Genomic DNA, 24136 nt, shown 5'->3' with positions numbered 1-24136 from the left:
ACTCTGGAATGGGCTGCCCAGGGAGGCTGTGGATGCCTCCTACCTGAGGGTGTTGAAGGCCAGGCTGGATGAGGCCTTGAGCAGCAGAGTCTAGTTGAGAGTTGTCCCTGCCCATGGTGGGGAGGTTGGAGGAGATGAGCTCTGAGGACCCTTCCAACCTGAGCCATTCTATGAAAATAAAGAACAGATTAAAGGAATTATTAAATTACTGTGGCCCAGTTCCCTGTTTGTGAAGCAATGTTGAGCTCTTCACCAGGGCTCTGGAATGTGTCAACAGTAATCACAGAATGGTCTGGGTTACAAGGGACCTCCAAAGCTCATCCAGTCCAACCCCCCTGCAGGCAGCAGGGACATCCTCCACTAGATCAGGTTGCTTATGGCCTTCTCCAGCCTGACCTTGAAGATCTTCAGGGAGGGGACCTCAGCCCCATCAGGGTGTTAAAGTACCTGGGTTTTGAACACATTTAAATGCCAGGTTCTACACATTGGCCACAACAACCCCATGCAGTGCTACAGGCTGGGGTCACAGTGTCTGGAGAGCAGCCAGGCAGAGAGGGACCTGGGGGTGCTGGTAGATAGTAGGCTGAAAACGAGCCATCAGTGTGCCCAGGTGGCCAAGGCAGCCAGTGGCATTCTGGCCTGTATCAGGAACAGTGTGGCCAACAGGAGCAGGGAGGTCATTCTGCCCCTGGATTCAGCACTGGTTAGGCCACACCTTGAGTCCTGTGTCCAGTTCTGGGCCCCTCAGTTTAGGAAAGATGTTGAGTTGCTGGAAGGTGTCCAGAGAAGGGCAACAAAGCTGGGGAGGGGTTTGGAGCACAGCCCTGTAAGGAGAAGCTGAGGGGGCTGGGGTTGCTTAGCCTGGAGAAGAGGAGGCTCAGGGAAGACCACCTTGCTCTCTGCAACTACCTGAAGGGAGGTTGTAGCCAGGTGGGAGTTGGTCTCTTCTCCCAGGCAAGCAGCACCAGAACAAGAGGACACAGTCTTAAGCTGCACCAGGGGAGGTTTAGGCTGGATGTTAGGAAGAAGTTCCTCACAGAAAGAGAGATTGGCCATTGGAATGTGCTGCCCAGGGAGGTGGTGGAGTCTCCATCACTGGAGGTGTTTAGGAAGAGCCTGGATGAGGCACTTGGTGCCATGGTTTAGTTGATTAGATGGTGTTGGGTGATAGGTTGGACTCGATGATCTCAAAGGTCTTTTCCAACCTTGTCCTATTCTATTCTATTCTATTCTATTCTATTCTATTCTATTCTATTCTATTCTATTCTATTCTATTCTATTCTAATCAACACTGTGTATGTGGGTGGAACCAGGGGCTGTAGCCCTCTTGGCTCCACCTGCCAGATGCTGGGGTAGGACCTGTGTCTGTGCCTCTCTCTCTCAGAACCTGCGCACGCTTCAGAGGAAGCTGGAGGAGCAGGAGGCAGCTCTGCTGGGACGCACTCAGGTGATGGAGCTGCTGCAGCAGGAACTGTACACAGCTGAACAGCAGAACAAGGTAACTCTGAATGCTCTGTCATCCTGCTTTGGCCAGGGGGGTTGGATTCAATTCCTTCTGGAGGTCCCTTTCAACGCCTGACACATTTCTGTGGTTTGCAAGTGCTGGATGGGGACTTTGTCAGCAGTTCAGAAGTTACCAGAGCAGTGTATTTATCTCACCAGGTTTCCAGCATGAAATCAGCTGGAGGGCTCCCTCAGGTCAAGTTGTAGATCTGCCAGGACTGTTCCTTGATTGTCTTAAATCTCTGGTCAGTGGTGGCCAGCTGTCTTGAAGCAGGAGGCACTGCATGGAGCACTCTGCTAACTCCATTTTCCTATTGCAGCTTTCTTGTTCTTCCCCTTTCACATCCACACTTTTGTTCTGTCTTTAAACTGTACTCTGCAGTTATTGAGCTCCCCCTCTTTTGTTGTAGCCCTCTTCCTCCCCTTCTTGGGAAGCTTCCTCAAGAGAATTTGTGGTCACTCTTCTGTTGTTTCTTTCTTCTGTATCCCCCTGCTCTAAACTGAGACTCTTATTCTGCCTACCAAAACTAAGAGTTGGTGTTTCTCCCACCATTGCTTTTCTTTCTGGCCCTGCCTCTCTAACAAATCAATGTTGTGGCCATACTGCTTCCCTCCTTTTTGCTACCTAGGTGTTTGAAAAGGATTTAATGGCAGGTGAAAAATAGAATTCAGGTCATAGAATGGTCTGGGTTGGAAGGCACTTTCAAAGCTCATCCAGTCCAACCCTCCTGCAGTCAGCAGGGACATCCTCCACTAGAGCAGGCTGCTCAGAGCCTTGTCAAGCCTCACCTTGAAGATCTCCAGGGATAGAGTCTCAACTACCTCCCTGGGCAACCTGTTGCAGTGTTCTGCCACCCTCATGCTGAAGAACTTGTTCCTAACATCCAGTCTAAATCTGCTCTCCTCTCATTTCAAACCATTGTCCCTTGGCCTGTCACTGCAGGCCTTTCCAAACAGTCCCTCTGCAGCCTTCTTGCAGCCCCCTTCAGCTGCTGGCAGGCTGCTCTTAGGTCTGCCTGGAGCCTTCTCTTCTCCATGCTGAACAACCCCAGCTCCCTCAGCCTGTCCTTGTAACAGAAGTTCTCCAGCCCCCTGATCATTTTCATGGCCCTCCTCTGGCCCTGCTCCATCAGGTCCATGTCCTTCCTATGTTGAGGGCTCCAGAGCTGGGCACAGCACTGCAGGTAAGGTCTCACTAGAGCAGAGTGGCAGAAGCCCTCTCTCCATCTCTGGCCATGCTGCTTTTGATGCAGCCCAGGCTGCCGTTGGCCTTCTGTGCTGCAAGCTCACACTGCTGGCTCTTCCCAGCTTCTCCTCCACCAGCACCCCCAAGTCCTTTTCTGCAGGGCTGCTTTCTGTCACCTCCTCCCCCAGCCTGTACTGATAATGAGTATTGTTCCACCCCAGGACTCTGTGCATGGTCTTGTTGAACCTGATGAGGTTCACCCAGACCCACCTCTCCAGCTTGTTAAGGTCCCTCTGTGCTATTGACATCACCACTCAGCTCGGTGTCCTCTGCAGCCTTGCTGATGGTGCCCTCAGTCCCCCTGCCTATCATTGATAAAAACATGGAGCTAGCTGAGAGGTAAATTAACTTCCATACCCTTTTGCAGACGCTTCTTGATCAGTGCCAGAAGATGGAAGTGGACCTAAGCTCCCTGAGGGATGTGCTAGATGCAGAGAGACGAGAGTCTCAGGCTCTCAGAGAGAAGATGGAGCTGGAGGTGGCTGAGAGGAAGCTGTCCTCCCATCGCCTGCAGGAGGAGGTGCAGGGCCTCTCGGAACAGCTGCGAGAGGCAGGAAGAGCACAAGCTGAATTAGAAGGGAAGTATAAAGCCCTGGAGCAGGAACAAAGGCTGGAGGTGGAAGAGAAGAACCTGCAGATCAGTTGTCTTCAGGTGGCTGAGCAAGAGCTGCAGTCTGGCCGCGCTGCCCTTGCAGCTGAGAACGAGCAGCTGAAGCAGGAGGTCGGCCGGCTGCTGGCCCTGGCTGCCCAGCACAGCCCTGCAGGTCAGAAACCACTGGGTGAGCAAGCACAGCAGCTGGCTGCAGCAGGTTCTCAGGAGCCTGAGGATCCTTGGGTTGCCCTCTGCTTATGTTTGGTTTTCCAAGAGCTCACAAGGAAGTTTGCTAGAACAACTCCTAAGTGCATGGGAGGGTAGGAGTGGTGGTGCTGTATCAAACCCAAGGGCTCCAGTGCAATCTCACCTCTCATTGGCAGTGACCTAGGCCAGCTGCAAGAGAGTAGGGCAGCATGTGTGGTGCTCTCCTTGTGCACTGTCCCATCCTATCCTGTTTTGACTTCTTGAGCCAGGTGTGGGGGTTTTAATTAATTGTAATAATTTGTAGATTTTAATTCTTCTATCAACTTACAGTCATAGAATGGTCTGGGTTGGAAGGCACCTCCAAAGCTCCCTGCAGTCAGCAGGGACATCCTCCACTAGAGCAGGTTGGTCAGAACCTTGTTGAGCCTCATCTTGAAGATTTCCAGGGATGAAGCCTCAACTACCTCCCTGGGCAACCTGTTGCAGTGTTCCATGCTGAAGAACTTGTTCCTCACATCCAATCTAAATCTGCTCTTCCCTCATTTCAAACCATTGCCCCTTGTCCTGTCACTGCAGGCCTTTGCAAACAGTGCCTCTGCAGCCTTCTTGCAGCCCCCTTCAGCTACTGCAAGGCTGCTCTGAAGGCTGCCTGGAGCCTTCTCTTCTCCAGGCTGAACAACCCCAGCTCCCTCAGCCTGTCCTTGTAACAGAGGTTCTCCAGCCCCCTGATCATTTTCATGGGCCTCCTCTGGCCCTGCTCCATCAGGTCCATGTCCTTCCTGTGTTGTGGGCTCCAGAACTAGACATAACACTGCAGGTGAGGTCTCACCAGAGCAAAGTGGCAGAATCCCCACTCTCCATCTCTGGCCATGCTGCTTTTGTTGCAGCCCAGGCTGCCACTGGCCTTCTGGGCTGCAAGCTCACACTGCTGGCTCCTGTCCAGCTTCTCCTCCACCAGCACCCCCAAGTCCTTTTCTTCAGGGCTGCTCTCAGCTTCATCCTCCCCCATGTGCCACATCCTTCTGAGGCTGAGGTGATAAAGCAGGGATCACCAGCTGCCATTTCTCTGCAGGCTGATATCACAACTGATACCATTATTTTTGCTTCAAGCTATGAGTTCAAATTGATTTTATTCCAGCTGCTTTTTGGCCCAGAATTGAAGCATTGATTGAGAGTGAAGGCACCTCATAAACTGTTGGGCAAAGATGTAAAGTTGGCTCTATTTCAGAAGCAAAAAACAAAAGGCAAGACTTTTATTAATTTCTATTTGTTTATCAATTTGTTTTGTTTTGTTTTCCTCTCCATTAGATGAACCTGTGGAGAAACCTGAAGAATTTGCCTGCTGTCAGCCTGAGCTGAAGTCCCACTCAGTGCAGGTCTCTGATCTGAAGGCACAGGTAGGGTTTTCAGATGAATCTCCTGAACTTTTTCCCTATGTGGAGGAAATGAAACTGAATGAAAAGTTTGGACTTCTCTTGTATGATTCATACATGGATCATAGGATGGTTTAGCTTGGAAGGCACCTTAAAGCTCATCTAGTTCCAACCCCCTGCCATGGGCTGGGACACCTCCCACTAGCCCAGGTTGCTCAAGGTCTCATCCAGCCTGGCCTTGAACACCTCCAGGGAGGAAGCACCCACAGCCTCCCTGGGCAGCCTGTTCCAGTGTCTCACCATCCTCACTGCCAAGATTTTCTTCCTAATCTCCAGTCTCAATCTGCCTTCCTTGAGCCTCAGTCTATTCCCTCTCATCCTATCACCACCAGCCCTTTTAAAAGTCCCTTCCCTCAGCTGGGGCAGGCTGTGGAAGCCTGGGAAGAAATAGGAGTCAATAGGAGTGATGTGAAAGTGGCCAACTGATTAACTGAAAGATCCAAGACTGATGTGGATGAACCATATTGAAATTACTCTTTCTCCCTTCCATCCTATGCTTAAACAGGCTGAACCAGCTTCACAGGACAAAAGAACAGATCAGGAAGATGGGCATGGGACTTTACTCCTACCCACAGAAAGCTTGGAAAGACAGGAGCCTGAAGGTGGTGTTGATTATCTTACCTACTTTAATAGTCTCCAGCTATTTAACCCTTATCCTTCCCTATCTTTTGATGATGAACTTGTCAGTGGTTACTGCTTCCTTGTGCTTTTCTTGCTCAGCCCTTTAAAAACACTACAGAGTTCTTCCCAGTGGTTAAAGTAGAATTCAGTGCTGAAGGCAAAAGGAACTCCTTGAATCTTGGGTGATGAAAACCTCTCTGCTCTGATGCATGGGGGCAGAATCCCCTCCCTGTCCTGCTCTCCCTGCTTTGGCTGCAGCCCAGCACACAGCTGTCTTCTGGGCTGCCAGCAACCATAGCTGGCTCATGGGGAGTTTGTCACCAACTGTCACCCACAAGTCCTTCTCCTCCAGACTGCTCTGGAGCCACTCCTCACCCAGCCTGGATTTATGCTTTGGACTGCCCCAACCCATTTTGCACTTAGCCATGTTGAACTTCATGAGGATGGCTTGGGCCCAGCTCTGCAGCCTGTCCAAGTCCCTCTGGATGGATCCCTTCCTTCCAGCCTGTCAACTGCAACACACAGCTGGTGTCAACTGCAGACTTGCTGAGGGTGCCTCAGTTCCACTGGAGCACTGTATCCAGTTCTGATGCCCCCACAGCATAAGGACATGGAGCTGCTGGGGTGGGTCCAGAGGAGACCACAAAGATGGTAAGAGGGCTGGAGAGCCTCCCCTATGGGGACAGGCTGAGAGTGTTGGGGCTATTCAGCCTGGAGGAGAGAAGGCTCCAGGGAGACCTTAGAGCTGCCTTCCAGTACCTGAAAGGGGCTACAAGAAAGCTGGGAAGGGACTTCTGACCAGGGCTTGTGGTGTTAGGAGGAGAGGGAATGAATTGAAGCTTGAGGAGGGCAGATTGAGACTGGAGATTAGGAAGAAATTTATTACAGTTTGCAATGAGGGAAGAGCAGATGAGAGAGATGATGGTGGAGTCACCATTACTGGATGTGTTTAAAAGGAGACTTGATAGGGTGCTTGGTGCCATGGTTTAGTTGATTAGATGGTGTTGGGTGATAGGTTGGACTCAATGATCTCAAAGGTCTCTTCCAACCTGGTCTATTCTATTCTATTCTATTCTATCCTATCCTCTCCTATGCTATCCTATGCTATCCTATCCTATCCTATTCTATTGTATTCTAGTCTAGATTTAGACTGGATGTTAGGAACAAGTTGTTTAGCATGAGGGTGGTGGAACACTGCAACAGGTTGCCCAGGGAGGTTGTGGATGCCCCCTCCATGGAGGTGTTCAAGGCCAAGTTGGATGAGGCATTGAGCAACCTGCTCTAGTGGAAGGTGTCCCTGCCTGTGGCATGGGGTTGTAACTAGAGGATTTTGAAGGTCCCTTCCAACTGAAACCATTCTATGAATCAGAAGCCTGCTACTCTCTGATGAGTTTTTGGTCTCCAAGCAATTCTTTGTGCTTGCATCTTTCAGACATGCCATGCTCAGAAGTTGTTCTCGAGGAGCCTCATCAGGAAGCTGTGATGGCCACAGAAAATGCAAAGCAGGTAATGATTAAGCAACTGAAATCAGCTAAAACTAATCTAGGTCAAGGACTGGCCTTAAAATAGCTAAGCTGTTACGGCCTTTTAGAACAATCCTCTTTGGCAGGTTATTATTAACTGGATTATCGATGGCAGACAGAAATAGCTTCCAAATGCTGCTTGTGCTGCCTCCTTAGCAGACTCTCTTTCCCTTTGCTGGCAGGGTGGAATTCCTGTGCCCTTCATCCACCCAACCCATGTTTTCTGCACCTTCTGAGTTAGCTCCTCAGCAAAACCACGAGCTAGGCTCAGACAAGGCTTAGGAAATGCCATCCAAAGGCTAAGCTGTTCCTGCAGGGTGCATTTCAAGCCCAAACTCTCCATTCCTACTGCCCCACTGGTAATCTGTCAGCTTGACTGGAGGAAGCTGAGTTCTCTTTAGGTGAGAGCCAGCAGCCTCAGGTTTAGGTGGCAGGCAGCAGGCTGTGGCTGAGGGGTGGCAGGTGACAGGCCCTGTCCTTGTCCTCTTTTACTGTGAGCAGCTGCAGGTAGAGCCAGGCTGTGGGTGAGAAGAGTGCAGGGTTACATGCTTGCTGCTTTGCTTTGTCCTCAGCCACAGGGTGGTGGAGGTGAGTGCCTCTGTATGCCTGTACTGAGAAGTTGTCATAGGATGGTTGTAAGATTAGAGCAAGGTCTGGGCTCTTCCCAGTCTGCTCCACTCTGTCCCCACCAGCCACCAGGACGTAGTGCTTTGTTTGGTCTCATGCAATGGTCTCCAGCAGAGTTGCCAGTATCTGTGTTACTGTGAAGTGGTAATGGATAAGGTGACACTGGGGAATCATAGAATGATAGAATGCTTTGGGTTGGAAGGGAAGTCCAAATGCCATCTCGTCCAACCCCCCTTGCAGTCAGCAGTCCTCCACTAGATAAGGTTGATCAGAGCCCTCTTGAGCCTGACCTTGAACATTTCCAGGGAAGGGGCCTTACCTCCCTCTCAGGACAACCTGTTGCAGTGTTCCACCAGCCTCATGCTGAAGAACTTGTTCCTCACATCCAATCTAAATCTGCTCTTCTCTCATTTCAAACCATTGCCCCTCATCCTGTCACTGCAGGCCTCTGCAAACAGTCCCTCTGCAACCTTCTCGTAGCCCCCTTCAGCTGCTGGCAGGTTGTTCTTAGGTCTGCCTGGAGCCTTCTCTTCTCCAGGCTGAACAACCCCAGCTCCCTCAGCCTGTCTTTGTAGCAGAGCTGCTTCAGCCCACTGATAATTTTTGTGGTCCTCCTCTGGCCCTGCTCCATCATGTCCATGTCCTTCCTGTGTTGAGGGCTCCAGAGCTGGACACAGAACTCCAAGTAAGGTCTCATTAGAGCAGAGCAAAATGACTGGGGAGCAGAAAACTGTGTCTGGATAAATACACTTGGAGGGCTTGTGGGACTCACAGGAGAACTGAAACTCATCAGAATCATCCAATCTTGGAATCAAGAGAATGGGGAATAGGGAAGTTCCATTAAGGGAAGTTCCATTTTATGGTCTGATGCTAAAGGCATAGTCTTTCATGCTGCAACTTCAGAAACCAAAATGCCCTGAGGAGTGAAGCCACTGTTTATTGCAGGACCTAGCTTGGGAAAGGGCATCCTTAAGCTGCAAAGTGTTAGGTCTTCCCTTTCACAGGATTCAAAGGAAATTTGAACTCTGTTAATTTTCTTTTAGGTAAGGATAGATGGAGTCTCTAATGGAAGTGAGCAGTTCACTGAGGAAAGCTGTCCCCCTGGGATTCTGGAGTATCTTGCTGCAGAGAAGCAGAAAGAGCTGTCAGTATTGCTGCTGGAGCTGAAAGAAGCCCAAGAAGAAATAACTTTTCTGAAGAGCCAGCTCAAGGGCCCAAACAGCCAAACTTCTGCAGGCAGCCAAACAGGAGAAGCATCTAACCAGCTGGGAGATCATTCCCAGATATGGCCCCTTCAGAGTGATGAGCAAAAGGCTTCAGATGCACAAAGTGAGTTGAGCAGCAGCACTATGGCCTGCAGAGGGGAGATGGAGGCAACGCAGGAAGTGTCTACAAGAGATCCAGAGCTCAGCACCTTGCAATCTGAAGAAGTGCTCAGGTTACAAAAGCAAATTACAGAGCTGCAAAGAGCTCTGCAGACATCAGAAGAATCCTATGGGAAAGATCTAGGAGAAAAAGGTGCAGAAATCAACAGGCTGAGCCAGCTGGCTGAGGAATACAGGAGGAAAATAGAGGAGTGTGACAGAGCCTTTTGTGCTCTGACTGAAGAAAGGGATCAGCTGCTGTGTCAGGTGAAGGAACTTCCTACCATCACAGAACTGCAAGAGCAAGTCAAGCAACTTGAGGAGGACCTAGCTTTGTCAGAAAAGCAGAGACTGTCAGACAGTGAGAGCAGTCTTCTGAGAGAACAAATCCAGAGCCTTAAAAATGAGTTTAAATCCAAGGAGGTAAAAATCGAAGCTTTGCAAAAAGATTTGGACGAAGCTCAGTTTCAGCTTTCTGACCAGGATGTGCAACTAAAAGATCTGCAAAGCCAGATTGAGAGGAAGGAATGTGAAGTGCTTGACCTACAAGAGCTGTTGAGGAAGAATGCAGATGCCACGGAAGTGCTTTCACAACATTTAACCTCCAAGGGCCACGAAGCAGCAAATCTAGAGCAGCTTGTGGCCAAATACACCAGGACTATCAAGAGCCTGCAAAAATCCTTGCTGGAGAAGGACCGACAGATGACAGAGATCAGTGTCAGCATGTCTGAGAAAATGGTCCTGCTGAGTGAAGAGAAATTTTCTCTGGGAAATGAGCTGAAGAGTCTTAGAGAGCAAACAAGCCTGTTACTAAAAGCTCAGGAAGAGAGAAGCCAACACCTAGAAGCAAAAGATCCTTGCCTGAAGGTTGGAGCCTCTGAACAGCAGTCTGAGACGGGGGCAGCATGTCAAGAAAGTGAGGCATTGGTAAATAAACTTGAATGTCTTCAAAAGGAGAATAAGCAAGTCAAGAGGAAGCTGCAAGCAGCCCTTGTGAACAGGAAAGAGCTTCTGAAGAAGGTGAGCAAGTTGGAGGGTGAATTAGGACAGCTGAGGAGAGACCGCGAGTCAGAAAACACGGTGGCTCGGGAAGACGAGGGGGATGAAAATGTGCCTGGTGTGATGAGCAGAGAAGTGGCTCTGGAATGCCAGCCCAGTGAGGAGCAGCTCACCCAGCTGCTCTCTGAGAAGGAGTCTGAGTTGCAGAGCCTCCAGAAGAAGCTGCTGGATAAAGAAGCTACCGAAGCACAACTGCAGGCGGTGATTGAGGAGATGAGGCAAAGCTTGCAAGGTGAGGCAGCCACTGCTTCAGCTAAAGGTGAAGTCAGGGAGGGTCAGACCCTTGCTGACAAAGTAACTGAGACCAATGAAAGCCCAGAAGATTCTGAAGCAAAGGAAGAAAGTGGTTCAGCAGAAGACTGGCAAAAATCTGCTCTGAAAGAGAGAATTTCAGCTCTTGAACAAGAAAAGGAACAGCTTCAGAAAAAACTCCAGGAAGCTCTGTTGTCTCGGAAAGACACCATCAAAAAGGCTCAGGAGAAAGACAGACACCACAGGGAGCAGCTGAAACAGCAGAAAGATGACTACAACATCCTACAGGACCAGTTTGATAAGCAAAGCAAAGAGAAGGAGAGCATCCAAGCTCAGCTCAGGCAACTCCTAGAACAGAAAGGATCACCAGAGAGCATCCTTGGGAGGCAGGGTGGTTTGGATTCCTCATGCCTGGAAGCAGAAGGCAGAGCAGATAGCAAGGCTGTGCAAGTTGCAGATGGTTCTGGGGAGGAGTTGAAGGAGACACTGGAAAAGGTGCAGATGGAGAAAGAGGAGCTGGAATATCACATCAGCCACATGCAAAGTGAGCTTGCTTCTAAATCAGAGCTTGTCTTTCATTTGCAAGAGCACGTAGCACAGTTGTTTGCGGAGATAGAAGGGCTGAAGAGGACCTCTGAGCAAGCTGAAGCTAAGGTGGCAAGTCTTCAGACAGAGCTGGAGGAAAAGCAGGCCAAAATTTCTAGAGAGGATGGTCTGGAAGACTTGAAAACACTTCTACACAAAAAGGATGAGGAAATGGAATTTCTTGACTTGCAGCTAAAGGAGAAAAGTGAAGCTCTAAGTAAGGTGCAGGCAGAGGTGCTAGAAAAAGAGGATTCAGTGCAGAGGCTCTGGAGTCAGTTGGAAGCTCAGGCTCAGGCACATGAGGAGCAAAGCAAACGGCTGCAGGCAGAGCTGCTGGAAGTTCAGGAGAAGCAAGATGATGGTGCAGAAGCAGCCAAACAGAAGAATCAGCTGCAGAGAAAGTTGCAAGCTGCACTTATCTCTAGAAAAGAGGCCCTGAAGGAGAGTAAATCTCTGAAGGAGGAGCTGGCTAATGCTAAAACTACTATTGAAGGTCTTGCTGTCAAGTTGGCCAGTGTGGAAAGCCAGCTAGGTGAACACGTTCGAGAAGGAGCTGCCTTAGCAGCAAAGGTGGCAGAGCTCACTGAAGAGGGAGAGAAACTTACTGCAGGGCTTGATAAAGCCCGGAGAGAAAAGCAGGATCTGGAGGGATGCTGTCAAAACCTGACCCTCAGCCTAGACAGAGTTGTGCTGGAGAAGGAGAAGCTGGAGAAGGAGATGGAATCCTTGCAGAGCTTGCAAGCCACTGAGAGGTCTGAGTGGCAGGAGAAACACAGGGAGCAGCAGAAGGAGTACGAGACCCTGCTGCAGTCCTATGAGAACGTGAGCGACCAGGCCGAGCGCATCCAGCGCGTCTTGGAGGCTGCCAGGCAGGAGAAGCAGGAGGTTTTCCTTAGGCTTAAAAGTGTGGAAGCAGAAAAAGAGGAGGCACACAAGCAGCTGCAGGAAGCTGGGGAGGAAATTGATGGAATGAAGGAGAAAATGAGGAAATTTGCAAAATCAAAGCAACAAAAAATCCTGGAACTAGAAGAGGAGAATGAGAAGCTTAGGGCAGAGATACAGTTAAAGGATGGAGAGCTGCATGGGACTGGAGATGTTGCACCAAATACTAACCTGAAAGAAGATCTGGAGAACTCCAGGAGGGATTGCCAGTCTCTCTCTACTAAGCTTGAGACAGTTATGGCTGAAAAGGAGTCTCTTAACCAAGAGATCACAGACTTAAAGTGTCTGCTGCAGGTAACAGAATCCAAACTGAAGGAAAGCAGAGAACTGGTGGACAAATATGCTGCTCAGAAGACAACAGGGGAAGAAACAAATCAGGCAGTTGCCACACCACCACCAATGGAGAGGACTGAAGATCAAGTAGACTTAGGTTTGAGGCCAGACTCTCTTGCTGCAGAGCTGAAACAAAAAGCTTTTGAAGATGGGAGCCCTCGTGAAGACCTTGGTACCTACATACAGCAGATAGCTAAGCTCACAGAGCGAATTACAGAGCTAGAAGGTAACAGGAAGGCTTCAGAGCAAGAGCTGGGTGACATCCACAAGTGTGTTGAGACTTTAGCAGCTGAGAAGAGGGCTTTGGAGACCCAAATGGAAGAGAAAGTCCGTGAGTTGAATGCTCTTCAGGACACGGTAGCACAGATGGAACAAACAGTCCAAAGAACCAAAGCTGAGCTGGTTGGGATGACAGAACTGAAGGACAGGCTGGAGGCTGAGAAGGATGACTTGGAAGAGAGGCTGATGAATCAGCTGGCAGAACTCAATGGGAGTATTGGAAACTATCAGCAAGATGCAACAGACTTCCAGCTCCAAAATGAGCAACTGAAGCGCGAGCTTCAGCGTGTGCAGAAGATGATGCGTGAGCTGGAGGAGGAGAAATGCCAGATGGCAAAGGAGAGCAGCAAAGCAAGTTCAGAAAGGCAGAAGGAATTGGTAGAGAAGCTAAAATGCAGTTGGAGGGGGGAGAGCAGCGTGCAGGTGAAGGAGCTTCAGGAGCTGCTGAAGCAGAAGCAGCAGGAGATTAAACAGCTGCAGAAGGACTGTATTAAAAGCCAGGAAAAGAACAGTAGCTTGGAAAGAACTGTTAAAGCCCTGGAATTTCTGCAGAGTGAGTCTCAGAAAGAGGTAGAAGCAGCCAAGGAGGCCTTGGCTAAAGCAGTTGAAGACACCAAGAAAGCCCAGGCAGAGCTTGCTCTCTGCAGGGTAGTGTTGGATGACACCCAGAGCGAGGCAGCAAGGGTTGTAGCAGAGAGTGTCAAAGTGAAAGAAGAGCTGCAGGCAAACAAAGAGAACAGCAGAATTCAGATGAAGAAAAAAGATGAGGACTTGGAGAGAAGGCTGGAGCAGGAAAAAGGCAAGCACTCAAAGGAAATTCAGAACATGGAAGAGAAGCTGGCAGCTCTGCAGAGGGAGAAGGAGCTTGTGGAAAGAACTGTTGGTGATCTGCAAGCCACCTTGAAGACAAAGGATCAAGAAGCCAAGCAATTGGAAGGCAGCCTCAACAAAACCTTAGCCCAGCTCGCAGCCTTCACCAGGAGCATGTCATCCCTTCAGGATGACAGGGACAGAGTGCTAGATGAGGCCAAAACATGGGAGAGGAAGTTTGCTGAAGCCATTCAAAAGAAGGAAGAAGAAATCCGCCTCAAAGAGGAGACCTGTGCTGAGCTGGAGGACCAGGTGAAGCAGGGCACCGCACGAGTGGAAGAACTTCAGGCTCATATATCCAGGTAAAGAAGGTGAATGCTGACAGCTGGTACTCTGCTCTTTCTGTTTGACAAGGCAGCAGCCAGAGGTGAGGCAGGATTCCCCTTCCCCTTCCCAGAAATAAAGAGTGTGTGTAAATATCCCTAAGTGTGAGATGCAGGTGGCAAAGCTAATGAGTGGCTGAGAGGGAGAGCAAAATGAGACTTCCTGGTGAGGCCAGAAGTCATCCAGGAGAGAATAGAACAGAGTAGAGTGGACTAGAGTAGAGTAGAGTAGAGTAGAGTAGAGTAGAATAGAATAGAATAGAATAGAATAGAATTGAATTGAATTGAATTGAATTGAATTGAATTGAATTGACCAGGTTGGAAAAGACCTTTGAGATCATCGAGTCCAACCCATCACCCAACACCATCTAATCAACTAAACCATGGCACCAAGTGCCTCATCCAGTCTCTTCCTAAATATCTCCAGTGATGGTTACTTTACCACCTCCCAGGGCAGCACATTCCAATGGCCAATCTCTCTTTCTGTGAAGAACTTCTTCCTAATAACCAGCCTAAACCTCCCCTGGCACAGTCTCAGACTGTGTCCTCTTGTTCTGGTACTGGTTGTCTGGGAGAAGAGACCAACCTCTGCCTGTCTACAACCTCCCTTCTGGTAGTTGTAGAGAGCAAGAAGGTCTCCCCTGAGCCTCCTCTTCTCCAGGCTAAGCAACCCCAGCTCCCTCAGCCCCTCCTCATAGGGCTTGTGTTCCAAGCCCCTCACCAACCTTGTTGCCCTTCTCTGGACACGCTCCAGCAAGTCAACCTCCTTCCTAAACTGAGGAGTCCAGAACTGGACACAGTACTCGAGGTGTGGCCTAACCAGTGCAGTGTACAGGGGCAGGCTGAATCTATGAACTAGGCTTATTCTGAATGAAATGAAGCAAGTATAACAAATGAAATCATAATACAGTGAAGAGAGAAAACTACAAATTCCCGTGCAGAACTTCTTCCTAACATCCAGCCTGAACCTCCCCTGGTGCAGCTTGAGCCTCCTGTGGGGATAGAAAGGAGGATTTGGGTTATGTTCAATGGTTTAGGTTGGAAGGGACCTTAAAGATCATCCAGTTCCAGCCTTCCTTCCATGGGCAGGGACACCTCCCACTAGCCCAGACTGCTTAATCTGCTCTTCTCTCATTTCAAACTGTTGCCCCTCATCCTGTCACTGCAGGACTTTGCAAGCAGTCCCTCTGCAACCTTCTTGGAGGCTCCTTCAGGTGCTGGAAGGCTGCTCTTAGGTCTGCCTGGAGCCTTCTCTTCTCCAGGCTGAACAACCCCAGTTCCCTCAGCCTGTCCTCATAGCAGAGATGTTCCATCCCCCTGATCATGGCCCTCCTCTAGCCCTGCTCCATCAGGTCCATGTCCATCTTGTGTTGAGGGCTCCAGAGCTGGACACAGCACTGCAGGTGAGGTCTTACCCAGGTTGCCCAGGGAGGTAGTTGAGGCCCCATCCCTGGAGGTATTCAAGGTCAGGCTTGACAAGGCTCTGAGCAACCTGATCTAGTGGAGGATGTCCCTGCTGACTTCAGAGGCGGTTGGACCAGAGGAGTTTTGGAGGTCCCTTCCAACCTAGACCATTCTATGATAAGTAAAACTGTTCTGTACATTTGCTGTGTCTGCATGCTAGGCCATGAAGTGAGCATCAAGCACAGGACAACAGCAATTGATTATGTGCTGGTGTGCTTGTTTGCCTATTGTTAGCTTCAGTGGGTGACAGAAAGAAGAAAAGGAGAATGGGTTGTCCAGGGAGGTGGTTGAGGCCCTGTCCCTGGAGGTGTTTAAGATCAGGCTGGATGAGGTTCTGGCCAGCCTGATCTAGTGTGGGATGTCCCTGCCCATGGCAGGGGGGTTGGAACTAGATGATCCTTGTGGTCCCTTCCAACCCTGACTGATACTATGATAACATTCAGTATTTGGTCTCCTCCATTTTTTCTGTCTTGACATAAAGGCTGAGCAGCATTTAAAAGCTCTTCCCCCAGCACCTCTCTGTCAGACAGTGGAGCAGTCACAGCTTTAAAAGGTGCCTTGAGTTTTGAATGGAGGGAAAAGGAATCATCTGGATGTTTCCAGCTTGCTTTCTTCATATAAAACTCTTTTTTTTGGGTGGCTTTTCTAAATTAACATGAGCACTAAAAACTGTTCCTGTGGGTCTGTGTACTGGGGGTACTTCACTGCTTTGTGACTAGCTTCCTCTTCTGCATCCTCAGGCTGGAACGTAACAAAGAAGAGTGGGAGTCTGAATCCAGGAAGGAGATTGATCATCATCAGAAGACATGTGAAATGCTGCAGCAGGAAAGAAAGGAGCTTTTGTCTCAGGTGGAAGAGGCTCAGAAACTGTACAGTGAGTCTCAGAATGAGCAACAGAAGCTGGAGTCAGAAATCAGCAGCCTGAGAGGTCAGCTGGCTGACTTACAGAACTCCTTGACCCGGTGTGAGTTGGTCAGAGAAGAGCTGGGGACTGTGGTCAAGCAGCAAGAGACCAGCATCCAGAATTTTAAATTGAGCTGTGAACAGCTTGAGGCTGATCTGCAAGCTTCTAAGGCCCTAACAAATAAGCTGCACGAAGAAACCAGCGCCAAAGATCAGAAGATTATGAGTCTGCTGTCTGCCAAGGAGGAAGCTGTTGTGGCTGCTCTGGCTGAACTGCAGCAGCAACACTCCGAAGGGATGAGGGAGCTGGAGCTTAGCTTGAGTAAGAAGGAAGAGGATCAAAAAGCTCTGGAAAATGAGAAGAACAAACTTCTTGACAAGCTGGATCGCCTCACCGAAAAGATGAAGATGAGCAGAGAAGAAAGCAAGCAGCAGAAGGCCCAGCTGGACTCCTTCACCAAGTCCATGTCGTCGCTGCAAGACGACCGAGACCGAGTGCTGAGGGACTACAGGCAGCTGGAGGAACGACACCTGCTCAGCAGCTTGGAGAAAGACCAAATCATCCAGGAGAGTGCTGCTGAAAACAACAAGCTGAAGGAGGAGATCAGAGGCTTCCACAGCCAGATGGATGACCTGAACTCTGAGAACGCCAAGCTGAACGCAGAGCTGGTGAGGTACCGAGAAGACCTCAACCAGGTCATCTCAATAAAGGATTCCCAGCAGAAGCAGCTTCTCAAAGCACAGCTTCAGCGGATCCAGGCTCTGGAAAAGGAGAAGGCGGCGGTAGAAGCGCAACTGAGAGAGTCCCAGCGTGCTCAGGATGAGCTCAGGAGGTCCATGGAAGCCTTGCAAGAGGATAAAGCTGGCATGTCTGAAGAGATCGAAAGCCTGAAGTCGTCTGTGTCTCGGGTGCAGAGCGAGATGACGGCGTTGCGCGAGGGGAGTGCGATCGCGGAGTGCCAAGCACAGCTGAGGACCCGAGAAGAAGAGGCAGAAGCACTGAGCCATCAGCTCTCCCTCTCACACCAGAGGATAGCAGAACTCGAGGAGGAGCTGGTCTGTGTGCAGAGGGATGCGGCCAAGAGAGTGGGAGAGGCTGAGGACAGGCTGAGGAAGGAACTGAAGCACCTCCATCACGATGCAGGGATAATGAGGAACGAAACAGAGACGGCAGAGGAGAGGGTAGCAGAGCTGGCACGGGATTTGATGGAGATGGAGCAGAAACTTCTTGCAGTCACAGATGAAAACAAAGAGCTCCGAGCTCAAATTCAGTCTTTTGGGAAGTCCATGAGCTCTCTTCAGGATAGCAGGGACCAGGCCCATGAAGAGCTTCATGCTTTGAAACAGAAATACTCTGCAGACTTGGAGGAACAGCAGACTCTGGTGCAGAATCTGCAGGAGCAGGTGGCCCAGCTGCAAGAGGAGCAAGATTCCACTGCCAGGGACCGAGACACGGCGAGGGCTGAGCTGACGCAGCTGCAGAAAGCCACCGAGGAAAGAGGTCTCTGGGCCCAGATCGAGAAGCTTAACGAGAAGCTCAGAGGCAAGGATGAGGAACTTCTGCGTCTGTCTGCAGAGCTGGAAGGTTCTTCCAAGCAAGTCAAGTCTTTCTCCAAGGCTATGGCAAGCCTGCAGAACGAGCGAGAGCGTCTCCTGGAGGAGCTGGGCAAAGCCCAGAAGGTCGAAGAGGTGAAACAGCAGCAAGCAGAAGGGAGCCTTTCCAGCACTCCTTCAGAAGTGCAGAGCCTTAAGAATGCCCTCTCCTCCTTGCAGAATGACAGAGACAGAGTAGTGAGTGCTGCTTCTCTCTTCCTGCCCTGTCTTTAAAAGGGATATGAGTAGTCAGGTCCTAAGATTCACCACACTTGGGTCTGGTATTTGGCACATGAAACACATCATGGCTGTCACAGAATCACAGAGCAGTTGCCACATCCAGCTGGAGGCCAGTCACTAGTGGTGTCCCCCAGGGATCAGTGCTGGGCCCCATCCTGTTCACTATCTTTATTGATGATTTGGATGAGGGGATTGAGTCCATCCTCAGTAAGTTTGCAGAAGACACCAAGTTAGAAGCAGGTGTTGATCTGTTAGAGGCTAGGAGAGCTCTGCAGAGGGACCTTGACAGGCTGGGCAGATGGGCAGAGTCCAACATGATGGCATTTAAGAAGTCCAAGTGCTGGGTGCTGCACTTGGGTCACAACAACCCCAGGCAGTGCTACAGGCTGGGCTCAGAGTGGCTGGAGAGCTGCCAGGGAGAAAGGGACCTGGGGGTGCTGGTTGATAGTGGGCTGAATATGAGCCAGCAGTGTTCCCAAGGACAAAGAAGGCCAATGGCATCCTGGCCTGGCTCAGGAACAGTGTGGCCAGCAGGAGCAGGGAAGTCAAAGTGTCCCTGTACTCAGCACTGGTTAGGCCACACCTTGAGTCCTGTGTCCAGCTGCTGAGCAGCTTTTTGCAGGCTGCTGTAATCACCAAATGAATTTCTAGATTCTTTGATTTCTTGCCTCAGATGCCACAGTGAGAAATGCTCTTAGACACTTCCAAGTAACAAACCCCCCTGCCTGCTCATTTGTCCCACACTCTGCTGTTTCCCTCTTGCAGGTGAGGGAGCTGAAGAACCTGCAGCAGCAATACATCCTGGTGGGGGTGGAATCAGCTGAAAACTCTCGATTAAAAGCACAGCTGCAGGAGTTTCAGCAGGAGGCAGATCAACACCATCATCTCCAGCAGCAGCTAAAGCAAGAAAACCTTTTGTACCAGCAGGAGCTCCAGCAGCTTAGGTGAGAACTGGCTTCTCTTCTCACTGCCTCACAGATGCAAATGCACCCTTTCTTTCATTCCTGAGGGGAGGAGGCAAAGCCAGCAGGAAAAGTTCAGCCTTACTTGTCAGCTGTCAGGTTGCTCAGAGCCCTGATGAGCCTCACCTTGAATATTTGCAGGGATGGAGCCTCAACTCCCTCCCTGGGCAACCTGTTGCAGTGTTCCACCATCCTCATGCTAAAGAACTTGTTCCTCACATCCAATCTAAAGCTGCTCTTCTCTCATTTCGAACCTTAAACCTGCTTTGAAGGTTCCTGTAGTTAAGGAAGTTGGTTTGTTTTGGTAATGAAACTTCTTTTCTGGCATGGGGTAATGATAGGAAGTTAAATGATCCCTGGATTCATAGATTCAAAGAATGGTTTAGGTTGGAAGAGACCTTCAAGATCATCCAGTTCCAACCCCGCTGCCATGGGCAGGGACACCTCCCACTAGCCCAGGCTGCTCAAGGCCTCCTCCAACCTGGCCTTGAGCACCTCCAGGGAGGAGGCAGCCACAACCTCCCTGGGCAACCTGTTCCAGTGTCTCACCACCCTCACTGGAAAGAATTTCCTCCTACTCTCCAATCTAAATCTGTCCTCCTCAAGCTTCAACCTGTTCTCTCTCATCCTATCACTACAAGCCCTTGTCAAAAGTCCCTTCCTGCCTTCCTTGTAGTCCCCTTCAGGTACTGAAAGGCTGCTCTAAGGTCTCCCTGGAGCCTTCACTTCTCCAGGCTGAACAGCCCCAACTCTGTCAGCCTGTCCCCAATATCATAACTGATACTGGTAACCTCCTGGTCATTTCCTTTGTGTCATTCTGGGCAGACAAGAGAAGACCACCTGGGAGAAGCAGAACAGCAGCCTCAAGGAGCAGTACCTGACGGTCATAGCTGAAAAAGACAAACAGCTGAGCCATCTACAAAAGATCACCCAAGAAATGAGGCTGCCCCTCAGCAAGTCCCAGGTGGTAGAGGAGCAGTACCAGACAAAGGTGGGTGGAAAAGCACAGATTCCTTATTTCATAGAGTCATAGAAAGGGTTGGGTTGGAAGGGACTTCCAAAGGTCATCCAGTCCAACCTGTCCCTCCCCATCAGGGACATCCTTCACTAGAGCAGGTTGCTCACAGCCTTATCCAGCCTCACCTTGAAGATCTCCAGGGGTTGAGCCTCAACTACCTCCCTGGGCAACCTGTTGCAGTGTTCCACCACCCTCATGCTAAAAAACTTGTTCCTAACATCCAATCTTAATCTCCTCTTCTCTGTTGCTCTGGGGATTTGTTTTTCATCTTCTCACCCTTCTGTAGTGCAGACAACTTGAGGACAACTTCTCATGAGAAGTGCCCATTGCATGTACAAGTTCAGTTGATCCTTCCTAGCTGGTTGGACTTCCAGATGGCTTTTAGGCTCTCCCTGTTGTTTTGCTTGAGGACATCAAGCTCCAGGCCTAAGAATAATGTTGGGCTTTGACCTGTGTCCATGCTGGACTAATAGGAGACTGCAGGATATTCATTTGTTGTTCTTTCCCTGGCAGGTTCCTTCAGAAGTTCTCAGGGGGGACTTTTCAAGCCCAGAAACAGAGACAAAACATCTGCAGGCCCAGCTAAGTGACTGCCTGAAAGAACTGCACCAAAAAGAGCTCAGAATCCAGCAGTTAAACAGCAAGGTAAGGATGGGATCTCAGAGCTGCTTGCAGAGTCTGGGCTGAGGAATGTGGGGAGGGAGGATGAGCTCGAACAGGGCTCAAGGGACAGGAATGAATCTTTCTGTTCTCATGGGCATTCAGTGGAATAACACAAACCCAGAAATACTAGAAGAGGCTTCTGAAGGTGATCTGCTGCTGCAGGTCAGCAGTTCCACAACCTCTCTGGGCTTGGGGTTGTTCACCCTGGAGAAGAGAAGGCTCCAGGGAGACCTAAGAGCAGCCTTCCAGTACCTGAAGGGGCTGCAAGAAGGCTGCAGAGGGACTGTTTGCAAAGGCCTGCAGTGACAGGATGAGGGACAATGGTTTGAAATGAGGGAAGAGCAGATTTAGATTGGATGTGAGGAACAAGTTCTTTAGCATGAGGGTGGTGGAAGACTGGAACAGGTTGCCCAGGGAGGTGGTGGAGGCCCCATTTCTGGAGATCTTCAGGGTGAGGCTGGACAAGGCTCTGAGCAACCTGCTCTAGTGGAGGATGTCCCTGCTGACTGCAGAGGGGGGTGGAGTAGATGGGCTTTGGAGGTGCCTTCTAACCCAAACCATTCTGTGATCATACACTGATGATGTTTCTGGAAGCTTTAGGTTAATCCTAGCCCTTTAAGAACTCTTGCTTTGGAAACTATGTTCTTCTGTACATCCTGGTGATGCTTTGGGTCTCCTGCTCTGGAAACCTCAACCACAAGCTGCTGCTAGAGATGATTGCTGGGTTTTGGGTCTTGTTAACGTACAGTGTGGCAGTCCCCAGTTGAGTTCTTGCCCTCAGTTGCCCAGAGAATCATTTCACTCTCACCAAAATGTTCTTTTGCTTAGCAGTTGTGTTCTCTCCCCAGCTCTCTCAGGTCTTTGAGGAGAAAAATGCCCTCTCCCTGCAGCTGCGTGGGAGCAGCAGGAGCATCTGTGAGAGCCATCAGCACTACGAAGAGGTCATGGACCGCTGGCTGGAGCTGGAGAGGCAGCTCCAGGAGCTGCAGTCTGCTGGCAAGGGTGTGGTAAGGCTGATCTTGGGGCAAGGGAGGGCAGAGCTTATTGCAGATGGGTCCATAACTGCAGCACTGCAGCTGCTTTCTTGTCCTCCTCATGCAGTGCTGTCTGCCATCCAGTGATGTTTTCTTTCAGGAGCTGTTTGCAACAGATGCAGCTCCAGGAGCACCCCAAGAAAAGAATGAGCCTCAGAGAGGCAGTTACACACCAGAACTGCAGGAGCTGCAGCTGAGGTAAAGAGAAGCTGACAAGAGGGGTGGGGATGTTAGTTCTGCTGGGTGTTAGTGAGGAGCCCATTTCTGTTCCTCTCAGAGTGTTGGAAAAGCTCTTTCTACACAGGGCCTTGTGGAAGGAGAGGAATCTTTTTGTGCACTTGAATCATAGAATGGTCTGGGTTGGAAGGGACCACAAAGCTCATCTAGTCCAACTCCCCTGCACTCAGCAGGGACATTGGACTGGACTGGACTGGACTGGAGTAGAGCAGGATAGGATAGGATAGGATAGGATAGGATAGGATAGGATAGGATAGGATAGGATAGGATAGGATAGGATAGGATAGGATAGAATTAACCAGGTTGGAAAAGACCTTTGAGATCATCAAGTCCACCCTATCACCCAACACCATCTAATCAACTAAACCATGGCACCAAGCACCCCATCCAGTCTCTTCCTAAACAATTCCAGTGATGGTGACTCTACCACCTCCCTCCACTAGAGCAGATTGCTGAGATCCTTGTCTAACCTGACCTTGAAGACTTCCAGAAATGGAGCTTCAACTACCTCCTTGGGCATCCTGTAGCAGTATTCCACCACCCTCATGCTAAAGAACTTGTTCCTCACATCCAGTCTAAAGCTGCTCTTCTCTCATTTCAAACCATTGCCCCTTGTCTGCAGGCCTTTGCACAGTCCCTCTGCAGCTTTCTTGTAGGCTCCCTTCAGGTACTGGAAGGCTGCTCTTAGGTCTCCCTGGAGCTGTCTCTTCTCCAGGCTGAACAATCCCAGCTCCCTCAGCCTGTCCCCATAGCTGGGAGGTGTTCCAACCCCCTGATCATTTTCGTGGCCCTCCTCTGGCCCTGCTCCATCAGGTAATAAAAGATAACTAAGTCTTGCCTGTGAAGCAGAAGGGGATTGGAGTCTGTTCACATCAGTATGTACAGAGCAGTCCTAACCCTTTTCTGGCACTTGCTTGGCTGCTTTCTGGCAGGCTGTCTGAAACAGAACACTTGCACAGCAGCACGAAGCAGGACATGAGGTACTTGGAGGAGCAGCTGGAGGAGGAACGGGAGCGGCGCCTTGCTGTGGAGGAGGCTCTCTCTGCAGCACAGGAGCAGATCAGGAGGTGAGGGAGCTTGAGTGAACAGGCAGGGTCACCAGAAAAGGATGGTGGCCCTGCCTCTGTGTTCATTTGCACTTCATTACATCCTTCTGTTGAACAGGGACATAGAAACCACTACACCATGGCAGTCACAGAATCACAGCGTGGCGGAGGTCGGGTGGGGCCTCTGGTCACCCAGAGCCAGTTACCCAGGAACATGTCCAGATGGGATTTTCATGTCTCCAGAGAAGGAGACTCCACAGCCTCTCTGGGCAGCCTGCTCCAGGGCTCTGGCAACCTCACAGGGAAAAAGCTTTTCCTTCTGTTCCTGTGGAACCTCCTCTGCTCCAGCTTGCCCCCATTGCCCCTTGTCCTATCATTGGACATCCCTGAGCAGAGCCTGGCTCCATCCTCCCAACACTGCCCTGCACATCTTTATCAACAGGAATGAGGACACCCCTCAGGCTCCTCTGCCCCAGCTCCCTCAGCCTGTCCTCAGCAGGGAGATGTTCCACTGCAACTTTGTGGCTCTGTGATGTGTTGTTATATAGATACATAGGTTATATAGACCTCTTCCCACAGTGATGGACTCTTCCAAGCAGTTCCCTGAGGTCCTTGACCTGAGGGGCCCAGAACTGTACACAATATTCCAGATGTGTCCTCAGCAGGGCAGAGCTGAGGGGATGAGTACCTCTCTCAACCTACAGCCCTTCTAATCCACCCCAGGATTCCATTGGTCTTCTTGGCCACAAGGACACATTGCAGGCTCATGGCCATCCTGTTGTCCAGCAGGACCCCAAGGTGCCTTTCCCTAGAGCTGCTCTCCAACAGATCAGCCCCCAGCCTCTACTGGTCCATGGTGGTTCTTTCCCAGATGCCAGCCTCCATTTTTAAAAGAAATCTCTCCTTTTTGATACAGTGTTGGTCTGGGGGGAAGCTGAAGTTGATTTTCATGTTTTCTTGTGGCAGGTTGCAGTCAAGTGAGTGGACATCTTCCTCAAGTGCTAGCATTGATATGACCTCAGGTCATGAGCATTCCTTGCTGATTGATTCCACAGATCATGACTTCAGCAGGGTAAGAGTTTACATCCAGAGCTGTGAGGCCTTGCTGATGCAAGGGAGACTGAGCTGAAATCTGTGAACCTATGGCAGCCACCTGACCTTTTGTAGGCACATTTCAACCTGCCTGGCTTTCTGTGGGTGTCTGCCCTTATCTTGTT

The 24136-nt window shown here is 50.3% G+C and overlaps 1 protein-coding gene across 1 annotated transcript in view; it reads left to right on the top strand.

The window, feature by feature from the left end:
- Positions 1 to 24136, top strand: part of GOLGB1 (golgin B1) — a 33334-nt gene that overhangs the window by 7417 nt on the left and 1781 nt on the right. Inside the window, exons 6-18 of the mRNA XM_054177867.1 lie at positions 1385 to 1498; positions 3117 to 3513; positions 4857 to 4945; positions 5487 to 5684; positions 8796 to 13738; positions 15964 to 17917; positions 18725 to 18903; positions 19747 to 19912; positions 20453 to 20584; positions 21451 to 21609; positions 21737 to 21834; positions 22806 to 22940; positions 23886 to 23991. Of these exons, the coding sequence (XP_054033842.1) occupies positions 1385 to 1498; positions 3117 to 3513; positions 4857 to 4945; positions 5487 to 5684; positions 8796 to 13738; positions 15964 to 17917; positions 18725 to 18903; positions 19747 to 19912; positions 20453 to 20584; positions 21451 to 21609; positions 21737 to 21834; positions 22806 to 22940; positions 23886 to 23991 (8670 nt within the window). The remainder of the gene's footprint in view (positions 1 to 1384; positions 1499 to 3116; positions 3514 to 4856; positions 4946 to 5486; positions 5685 to 8795; positions 13739 to 15963; positions 17918 to 18724; positions 18904 to 19746; positions 19913 to 20452; positions 20585 to 21450; positions 21610 to 21736; positions 21835 to 22805; positions 22941 to 23885; positions 23992 to 24136) is intronic.

This window comes from Dryobates pubescens, chromosome Z (genome assembly GCF_014839835.1).
Source record: "Dryobates pubescens isolate bDryPub1 chromosome Z, bDryPub1.pri, whole genome shotgun sequence".
Classification (NCBI taxonomy): Eukaryota; Metazoa; Chordata; class Aves; order Piciformes; family Picidae; genus Dryobates; species Dryobates pubescens.
This window is presented reverse-complemented; position numbering and strand designations above follow the sequence as displayed.